This window comes from Pteropus alecto, unplaced genomic scaffold, assembly GCF_000325575.1.
Source record: "Pteropus alecto unplaced genomic scaffold, ASM32557v1 scaffold40, whole genome shotgun sequence".
Lineage (NCBI taxonomy): Eukaryota > Metazoa > Chordata > Mammalia > Chiroptera > Pteropodidae > Pteropus > Pteropus alecto.
Window position 1 is genome coordinate 21,241,908 of NW_006431919.1, and position 10,409 is coordinate 21,252,316.

At 57.5% G+C, this 10,409-nt stretch overlaps 1 protein-coding gene across 1 annotated transcript in view; it reads right to left on the reverse strand.

The window, feature by feature from the left end:
- Positions 1-10,409, reverse strand: part of SDK1 (sidekick cell adhesion molecule 1) — a 398,446-nt gene that overhangs the window by 112,201 nt on the left and 275,836 nt on the right. Inside the window, exons 26-27 of the mRNA XM_025043174.1 lie at positions 10,298-10,407; positions 6,745-6,866 (exon numbers count right to left, since the gene is read on the reverse strand). Coding sequence (XP_024898942.1) covers positions 6,745-6,866; positions 10,298-10,407 — 232 coding nt within the window. The remainder of the gene's footprint in view (positions 1-6,744; positions 6,867-10,297; positions 10,408-10,409) is intronic.

Below are 10,409 nucleotides of genomic sequence, written 5' to 3' on the forward strand. Positions count from 1 at the left end.
ATCTTCGAAAGCAACAGTTTTATCTGCATCCACAGCGACACCACCAGCATCTTCATCGAGGATGGAGCCCTGCTCGGAGCGGCCGGGGAGGGGGCGGCCCGGACAAACGGGTTTACACGGGGCCACAGGTGGACATGGCAGACGCCCCCCCCCCCACATCTGCACCCCCCAAGGAGCACCCTGGGACGGGGAAGCGGCGCTCCCCTCCCTCTGCAGTCAGAGGGCACAAACGGTCCAAGCATCGCTGAACCAGAACGGCCTAGAGAAGCTGCCTCGGGAAGTGAGACCCGCGTCGGCTTGTCCGGGGCCTCGCGGGCTCCACGGCGCGGGCGCTCCCGTTCCCTCGCTGGCCCGCGGGTGCGCTGAGGAGCGCGGCCTTGCAAGGGTCAGACTCCAAAGGAAGACGCGGCTGAGAAGTGGCTCGAAGGGGAACAGCAAGCTCCGTGCTGCAGGGTCTGGGGGACGGCGAAGGCCGCCCGGCAGCTCCCTGCCCAGGGAGTGTGAGTGAGTGTGGGTGAGAGTGAGTGTGAGTGTGAAAAGGTGAGTGTGAGTGTGTGAGTGAGAGTGAGTGTGTGTGAGTGAATATGTGAGTGTGAGTGAGTGTGTGAGTGAGAGTGTGAGTGTGAAAGTATGAGTGTGAGTGAGTGAGTGTGAGAATGTGAGTATGTGAGTGTGAGTGAATGTGAGTGTGAGTGTGAGTGTGAGTGTGAGTGTGAAAGTGAGTGTGTGAGTGTGAGTGTGAAAGAGTGGGAGAGTGAGCGAGAGCATGAGTGTAAGTGTGTGAGTGAGTGTGAGTGTGAGTGAGTGTGTGAAAGTGTGAGTGTGAGAGTGAGTGAAAGTGTGAGTGTGAGTGTGAGAGTGTGAAAGTGTGAAAGTGTGAATGTGAGTGTGAGAGTGTGAGTGTGAGTGAGTGAGCATGAGTGTGAGTGTGTGAGAGTGAGTGTGAGTGTGCGAGTATGTTGGCGGCTGGGGAGACCTCACCAGATAGTAAACATACCTTAAAGTCTCTGTAATTAAACGTGGACTTGGTGCATAAATAGCCAGACTAACAGAGTGAAAAGTTCAGAAATAGCCCGAGTGGACATGGAAAGTTAATATTACAAATCAAGAGGGAGCAAAAATACGGGCTTTTGAACAAAGGGCTCTGGGACAATTACACTGCTATTTGCAACATAATAAAAATGGATTCACGCCTCACTCCAAGGGTAAGGACAAATTCCAAAAGAACGGGAATCTAAATGCAGACGAGAAACCATGACAGCGCTCACCGGAGATCGGGTGGAGCCCTTTACGGCCTGACAGTGGGGAAAACCTTTCTGTCTATGACTCAAACCCAAAGCTCATAAGAAAAGATTGATAAGTCAGACCCGTTCTTGTGGTATGTCAAACAATTACACATATGGCTGATGGGAATGCAAAGTGTTACAACCTGTAGCAGAGGAACTGGGTAAAATCTAGAGAATTACATAGAGTCACTGTTTAATCCAGCAATCGCACTCCCAGGAATGCACCCCGAAGACTCAGGGGCAGAAATACAAAACGATGATGCAAAAAGGCTGAAGGCGACCTCCAGGCAGAATAATGCCCCCCCCACCGTCCCCCCAGATTTCCACGGCCTAATCCCTGGGGCCTGTGAGCAGCGCACCTTACAGGGGCTTTGCAGGCGAGACTAAGTTTAAAAGCCCGGAAGCAGAGAGGTCATCCCGGATTGGCTGGGTGGGCCCGATCTAACCACAGGAGTCCTGAGAAGTGGCAGAGGGACGCGGAAGAGGGTCAGCGAGATGAGCGGGAAGGATGGGGAGACAGGACAGGAAAGCCAGTGCTGGCTCTGAAGGTGGAGGACAGGGCCACGGGCTGCCGGAAGCTGGGGACAGCCAGCTGGGTTCTGCCGCCACAAGGAAGTGAACGAGGACGCCTTGAGGAGCAGGGAGACAGACCCCCGCGGAGCCTCCAGACAAGAGTGCAGCCCTGCCGTCCGTCCCTACAGCTTAGCCCTAAAGCCCAGGGCGAGCTTCTGACCCGGGGAGCTATCAGATCGCACAGATGATGAGCTGTGTCCGCCGCTAACGTCCTGGACATCCGTTCAGGCCGCGATCGAGTGCGCGTCTCGGACTCCCGCCAGCAGAGGACCGCTCCATGAGCAGGCCTGGCGCCCCAGCGCCCCACACGGGAGACAGCTACGGCGGGGGAGGGCACTCCAGCCGCGGCAGAGTGAGCCGCGGGCCGCCGGGCCGGCTGGACAAAGGCCGGGGTGGCGGGCCGGGTAAGGGGGGCAGGGACGCAGACAGCTGCTTGTGCGGCGAAAAACGGGGAGGGCGAACCCCAGACCTTAAGTGGGGCTTCTGGGGGAGGGGGAGCACACACGTCTCCAAACACACCTTTGAGGTCACGCAGGTAAGTTACGTGCTCAATACGGAATTACAGTGAAAACGTTTTACCGACCTGCTGAAAGGTAAAGTGATTTTTAAAGAAGGCAATCAATGAACCAAACAAAACCCCGAAATGAACGCGTCTAATTTTGCATTCAGTCGGTGACGTAAGGACACAGAGAAAGGAATTCTAGGAGCTTCGAATTCGCTATTTTGACTGTTCGTCTGTGGTGTGACATAACTTCAGGACAAATACTTAAATTGCACTCTGTCTTACTGTTAGCTGTACCCCTGAAATTCCAATTTTGAAACTCTTTATATAATAGTAGGATAAATAAACAATTATGTTAATATTTCTAAAAAGTACAATTTTAGTGCAAGGGAAAGGGTAAAGTATAAATTCAAAGTGATCTTAAATTTGAATCGGAAATATCAGTACGAACTCATGTTTCAGAAAAATGTGCACCTCCCCTCTCTGTCCACTGCGAGGGTCCAGAAGCAACGGCCAGCAGTGGACACGGCACCCCTCCCCCACCCGGAGGGCCCGGATTCCGGCCTTCAAATGCCATGTGACGGTAACGGGACCCAAGGCCCCTGGTAGGGGTGGCTCGGTGTGAGCTGGGGGCAGGAAGGCACAAGAGGATCGTAGGACGTCCCGTCCTATCAGAAAGCAAGGCCACCGGCGAAGATGGGGGTGCGCGTGTCAAAAGGCCCAGGACGCAAGGGCTGCCCACTGGCCAGGATGGGTCAGTTTCAGCTTCGACAGGAATAATGGCTGCAGGGGTTGAAACGCACTGAATACATAAAAACCCACACCTTCACGGGAGCGTTTACCGCCCTCCTGAGCCCGGCCACCCGGCCTTCACGATGGAGCCCAGGGAGAGAGAGGGGGCAGAGAGGGAAAATCCACATCCCCTGGGGAGAAACGAGCTCTGAACTCGGAAGCTGGGAGGTGCAGGGAACCAGGGAGCGTTTACCGCCCTCCTGAGCCCGGCCACCCGCCCGAGGATGAGGGGAGGCGCTTCTTCCGAGTTCCAGCTACTGATGAGGGAGGACAGATAGAAAATTACCATTTTGAATATCCTGAGAAAACACTTAATCAGGCCCTTAGCTACAAAGCTGGAGGAGGGGGCGACCAGGTGGGGGCCCGGCTGTGGCTCGGTCGTGGCGTCCCCCAGGGTAGGACCTGGGCGCCGAGCCCTGACGTGCTGTGGTCTGAAGCACGCAGTGCCGCCTGGGACGTGGGCCCCGTGACGACAGCGGCCGTGACGCGGACAGCAACGGCAACGTGGCGAGTCGGACGGGGGTCTGGGCTGAAGTCCCCGGTCACAGGAAGCATGGGGCAGAGGGGCAAGGAAGTGGGGGGCACAAGCTCTAAGAAGGACGTCCCATGGGGCAACTGGCGGGTTTGTCAACAAGGCTACGGCCCGGGGAACAGAGGGTCTGGGTGAAGAGAGACTCGATCTACAGTGACCAGGGCAGGTGAGTGGCTGTCGGGCGGGGGGAGCCCTGGGGAGGGGCTACGAAGGGCACAGGGGACGTTCAGGGGTCATGGCTGTGTCCTTATCCTGATGGCGAGGGTTCCACAGGTATGTGGGCGTGGACGTCTGAGTCACAACTTACCGTACTGTACCCTCTAAATACGTGAAGTTCATCGTCTGTCAATCACACCTGGATAAAGCTGATCAATTTTTTAAACGATTTAAGAGACATGACAACCAAATGCACAGTGTGAACTTCGCGTGAATCCTGTTTTCGTCAAAACCATAGTGAAAAGATGTTTTTGAAAAATCTGGGGCAACCTGAACATGGTCTAACTTAAGATGACATTAAGGAATTTTATTCATTAGGTGTGATAGTGGTACTATAATTATGAGAGAAAGAACCCCTATTAAAATGTCAGATTTCATGGAAGCAAGACAAACAAACAGGTGCACGAACCGTGGGTGAGCTCACCGGTGAGCTCGCAAGCGTGACACAGACCCAGACCAAGAAACGACGTTCTTAGCCCGCCGAGGCCGGCCGGCCACGATGCCCGCCCCGACGGTGGACGCAAGAATGTTAACACCAAAGGTGACTTTTTCTTGCGGGACGTCACGAAGATGGAATCATACAGTATGTACTGACGTTATGAGTCTGGCTTCTTCTGCTCAGCATTACGTTCGTGACATCCACATTGTCGTGTGCGCGTGCGTTTCAGAACCCCGTGCTGGATACTTGGGGGCGAGATTACACGTGCTCTGAGATGTTCTTTAAAACTCTCCAGCGACAACGACAAGGGGGACCAGAGAAATCTAGATAACGGAACAGACGAAGGTCACGGGTATCGGGAGTTCGTTTTATTACTCTCTCTCCTTTGGGTTTGTTAAAGAAGCTTCGTGTTAAAAATGTAAACGGAAAGGTTGTGGGGCAGAGTCCTAAAGCAGACAGGCTGGGCAGAGGAGGTGCTGTGCTCGGCACGCCACGCCCTCCCGGCAGAGCCAGCGACTCTCCCAGACTCCCCTGCGGCAGAGCAGCCGAGACTGGGTCCGCTGAACGGGAGGTGGGCGGAAGCGGTGGTGTCCCCGCCTGGCTGGGGGCACACGGTGAAGCTCCTGAGCAGGGAGCCAGGAAGACACTGGCATTTCTGTCGCCGTGGCCCAGCCTCGCCCGCCACCCACGCCGAAGCCGGCAGAGCGTGCAGCCTCGGCCCTCGCTGTGTGACACCCCGGGCTACCCCACGCGCTTCCGAGGCCTTTAGGGTGCTTGCCCAGCTACCTCTATGGACTTAAAGATGCTAGAACGGCTTGCACGTGAATCGCCATCTTTCTCCTTATCCCTGGGGATACGTCCGAGGCCTGATTGGTGCCTGAAACCCCAGATAGTACCAAACCCGACATACGCTATGCTTTTCTCTATGTTCCTACGATAACGTTTACGAAGCAGGCACAGCGAGAGATTAGCGATAACTAGCAACACGATAGAATAGTTGTAACGATGAGCTGTCACAAGTTACGTGAGTGGCTTCCAGGGCATTGCTAAGAGAAATGTGACCTGAACACAGCACTGTCCTGCTACCAAGTGGCTCACGGCGGAGCACGCACCGCGCGGAGACGCTGGACGACGGGGCGATTCACGGCCTGCGCGGCACGGAGCGGGGCGGTGGGACATTCCATCACGTCACTCAGGGCGACGTGCAATTTCAGGCCGAGGGGCCGCGTGTTTCTGGAATTCTCCGTTTAGTACTTTTGGACCACGGGTGGCCGCGGGTGAGGAGGCGGGCACCGCGTTTTCTTCCGTGAGTTCTAAAATTCGCTTTACAGTGTTGGTTTTCATTCTCTGGGGATTTATTTTCTGAGTCTGACGTGAGGTAGGGACATGTTGTTATTTTTATCTAAGTTAATAATTTTTCCAGCTCATTTATTGATCGGTCCCAACTAGTTGGTTTGCACTTTCAAAATCCTGTGTAAGTTTCCAGAAACGGTTGTTCAATGAAACTTTTGACTCCGTGTACGGGATTTGTTGCCTAATTTACTGCCAATTTCCAAGAGCGAATTGTCTTACAACGGAGTGAGCACAGCCAGGGAAACCACTAGGATTTTACTACAGACAATAACTGTTCGAACCTTCGCTACTGCTCATAACTGGGCTCTTTGCGCCCGCTGTCGTCAGCGGCTAGTGTGGCGCTCGGCACGGCCCACGTCACCCTGCCCCTCGCGGCCCTCCCGTGGCTCTCCAGTCATCACCCTCTGAGTGAGGTCTTGGGCCACGAGCGGCCGGGGCTCTGCACACCCACTGCCCGTCACTCGTCCCCACCCCTCCTCCAGCCTCTGGCCTCCCTGCTGCTCCCGTGGGACATGCGTGCCCCTCCCAGCGACAGGACCTACTTTTTTCCCCCGAGAGAGAGAGCTTTCTCCTTTGTGGCAGAAGCTGTCAGCCCTCGTTTACTGCCTCGTCCTCATGCCTGGAGCAGTGCTTGGCCGTAAGCGCGCTCTGTTATCACCGATGGCTGAACGCATACACACGCGGCACCGGCTCGTGGGGTAGACAAGTTGTACCAAACGGTTAACCCTGTTAGTGTGTGTGGGAGCTGCTTGGGACACAGAATTTAAAAAGCCAACCAGCTGTGCTGCCACACGCGGGGCACCCCTGCGAACCCCGTCATCGCTACTAGCATCCAGGCTCACAGCTCGGTTTCCCGTGTCTTCCCGCGTCCTGTCCCCAGCACCCCAGGTGTCCCAGCCTCTGGCTCCCCTCCAGACATGACCACCACGTCCTCCGCTCTCTGTCAGCTCCGGCCACTGACCAACGACTCCTTAAAGCCATCGCTGGGTGGTGGCGGTCCCCGAGTGCTGCGCGTGGGACGCCCCCGCTCTCAGCCGGCACGAGCGTGTACCTGCCCTTCTACGATCCACCTGGAGATCGACGTCTTCCCGTCGTAGCCCGGTCGGAACTGGAGGGTGGCGGAGCGAGGGCTGATGTTGGAAATGACCAGGTTGGACGGGGCACCCGGCAGTTCTGGCAAGAAGAGGGACAGGAGAGGCAGAGACGTGAGTTCTCGCGCACCGTAGAAAACGCATGGGCACGTCCGTGGGCGAGCATCTTCCAAACGCGTCTATGCCTGGAAAAAGCTCATTTCCAAAACCGCGGGCGCGACAGACACAGCCCTGCAGAAACACGAGCGTAGTGTGCCCCGTACTTCCCCAGGGTCACCTCCTAAGCCCCTGGCCGCCTGACGTGGCGTCCTAGATGATGAGCTCCGAAGGTCGGGTCATGTTTCACGCGTCCCATTCAGAGCAGGTGCTTGTGGAGCTGCCGCTCGCTGCGTGAAGAAAGGGCCCTAAACCCGGCTGTCCTTGGACAATGACCTGATGCCTGGGAGGGAGGGGTGGGGGAGGGCCGAGGGGTGCACAGCCGGTGTCTCTAGACGGCAGGACACGGTAGGTGGGCAGGTCCCGAGCCTTAGGCTTCCTGGGTCCGGTTCCGACGGCCACCAAATCCAGGTGCAGAAGCCCGCCCACTCCACCTGTGCTCACGCTCTGGCACCTAAATGAGGGCAGGGCTTCCGGGCTTCTGCCACCTGAGGCCGCCTGTGACCTTAGTCTGCTCACCGACTCCAGACCCTCCGGTGGCTCCGCCCCCAGGGAGGCTGTGCCACTCAGAAGTGAAGTCCTGTGAGCTCTGAGTGACAGCTCTTACAGGGGCGACACGCTCGAGAAAGACGATGGGGTGAGGCAGGGGAAGGGACGCAGTCCCCACGGCAGAAAGGGCTTCTGGGGGAGCACGGTTCCAGGGGAGGCTCCCTGACTCGGCCCTGAGCACCCGGCTGCACGGTTCCGGGGGGGGGTCCCCGACTCGGCCCTGAGCGTCCCGCTGCATGGTTCCAGGGGAGGCTCCCCGACTCGGCCCTGAGCGTCCTGCTGCACGGTTCTGGGGGAGGCTCCCCGACTCGGCCCTGAGCAGCGACAATAAGACGCTCTGGTGATCAATTCAGTATGGGCACAGGCAGGGGCTCTAGGGTCTCAAGGGTCCTTTCCACATCAAGTTTAATGAATCTGAAGCAGAAAATGTTTAAATCGAAGGACAAGTGACTCTTTATATTTTCAGCTCTGTGGATTCTTAAAGTGGCCCCTCAGTCGTTAACGGGGGTACCCTCGAGCACGGCCAACGGGCTCCGGACCCCCCAAGGGGTTGCCGACACAGTCCTGCTTCCGGCCAGTCCTCAGAGAGCTCGGGATGTCCCAGGGTCAACCTCAGCTACAGGTGATCTGGCCTGGAGTGAAGTGACTCCCTGGCTCCCGTTCGCCTCGGTGGCCAGGTGCCCGCGGGACAACCAGACCCTGTCCCCCTGGGCCCTACGCCGCAGCCCAGGGCAGTGCTGGCCACGCGACACTGGGGGAGGGTGTCTTCCTGACACCTGCCAGCCTGTCCCCTGCCCCCGCTGGACAGTGTCCACACTGTCCCCGGGAAAAACCTGCTCGCACACATGGCTGTGCTCCCACGTCACCCTCAGTGGCTGTGGATGAGGGATTTCTAACACGTGTAACAGCGTGTCATCGTCACCTTGTTATTAAAGCACTAACAATATTTTAAATATGTGCTTTGGGAACTGACTATGTACGTGCCATAAAGGGTATCTTTCTGTAAAAAAGATTTCTTCCTTAAATAAATACATTTATTTTGTGAATGCTTAAAAAAAAATACTGGCTGCCTCAAAGTGTGGTCCCAACCAGCTCCTCAGTGCCAGCTGAGAACCTGTCCCACAGGCCGAGCCCCGGCCTCGCCCAGACCAGGAGGTGCCCCCGGGCTGGGACCGCCATCGGCGTGGGGAGCCCTGGTGACTGCGGCATGCGGCAGGGCAGTGTTGGAACCCTGGTTTGCCAAGGGGACATCGGCGATCGTCTGTCGGTGGACAGAGGACTTGCGCGGGGCCTCTGCCGGCAGGCTGGGTCTCACGGCTTCTAGAAAGCCGTCTGTGCGGTGGTGAGGACACCGTGGTCCCGCTGGGCCGTGCCATGGGCGCAGGGCCGTGAGGGGGGGCAGCGAGTGTGAACTCGCTTAGCCAGGGGATCTTCTCACCGCGTGCGCTTTACTTGCTCTGCATCCTCTTCGGACCAGGCGTGTCCCCCCCTCCGAGAAATGGGGAGGTTACGAGGACTGGGCCGGGGCGGGGGGTGCGCCGCGCGGGGTTTGCGCTGGCTCGGGAGGGACCTTTCAGGCCCTTACGAGAGAGGCAGTCGTGCTTTTCTCAACGACCAAAAAAAAAAAAAAAAAATGGCGAATGGACATTTTTTAAACGGCAAGAGGCCTACAGCTTTAATTACAAAATCGAGCTGATCGCGCCACGATGCTCCCTCACGGGCATCTGCGAGTTCCTCGGAGAAGCGTTTTCATTTGCAACATGAACTTGAAAACCGAGGAGAAGAAGGTGAGTGGCAATTTCGCAAAGCTGGACCCCTGAGAATATAGTGTGAATGTAAAAGCACATGATGGCAGGTGTCCCCACGCCCACTGCGGCCAGGCAACCGACCGCAGCGGGCGGCTTGGCGAGGACGCCCCCCCCACCCACGTTCACCAGGACTTTCTCGCTCCCTCCGTCCCCCGCCTCCTGTCCCTCCACCTTCTCGGACTGCTTCTTCTTATCCGAAACCCAAATGTCCATTGTTTTCTTGAATGAATAGTTTTATGCTTCCTATTATGGAACAAAAGGGATTCTACAGCGAGCAACAGCCTCACAGGGGGCCCGGGCCCGGGCTCCTGGCTGGCCAGGTCCCGGCAGGCGGTCACGCCCCCGGCACGCAACTTCTTAGCCAAAGTCTCGCCTGTGCCCAAGCCAGCCCTGCCTGTTGTTTCTGTGCATCTGGTTTACCGCCTGTCAGATGCCAGGGCTGTCCTTCCTCAGACCCCCCCGAGGCGTGACCGCCCTCACGAGAGCACGTGACCCACCCTGCACCCCGCCCCGCCCTGCTCCCCCACCTCCACGAACCCCACCTACGTCTCCCCTTAATTCCAAAAGCAGCAAAGGGACAGCGTGAGCCTCTGAGATCTTGCTCCCCGGCCACCGTCGTCAGTTTGGCTCAGGCAAACTCAGCTACAGTCTTAGAAAAATGGTCTGCAGGTCTGGACACTTCTTACGCGGACGCTATGGTTTTAACATCCACATTCCCCGCTCCTCCCTCTGGAACAACGGCTTGCGTGTCCCTCCTGTGCGGCCCTCGCTTTGCGGTGTCCTCGGAGGGTGGGACGTCGGTGTAGGGAGTCCGATCTCTCCTCCCTGCCCCGGCCATTCCCACGAGTTGTCACCCGCTCACCCTCAAGCATCTCGGCAGGAAGCTGACACCCCCCTTTCAAAGGCCCCCCGGCCGCTTCTGCACAGAAACGCCAACCACCCCGCGCTCCAGAACCTCCACGGGAAGTGAGCAGGGCCCCCGGGGCGTGACCCCACTGACCTGGAGGCACTCCGGACGAGATGGTGGACGAGGTGGCCAGGCCGGCGCCTGCCGCGGTGACGGCGGTCACGTCGATGGTGTAGGTGGTGAGGGAGGACAGGCCCTGGATTTT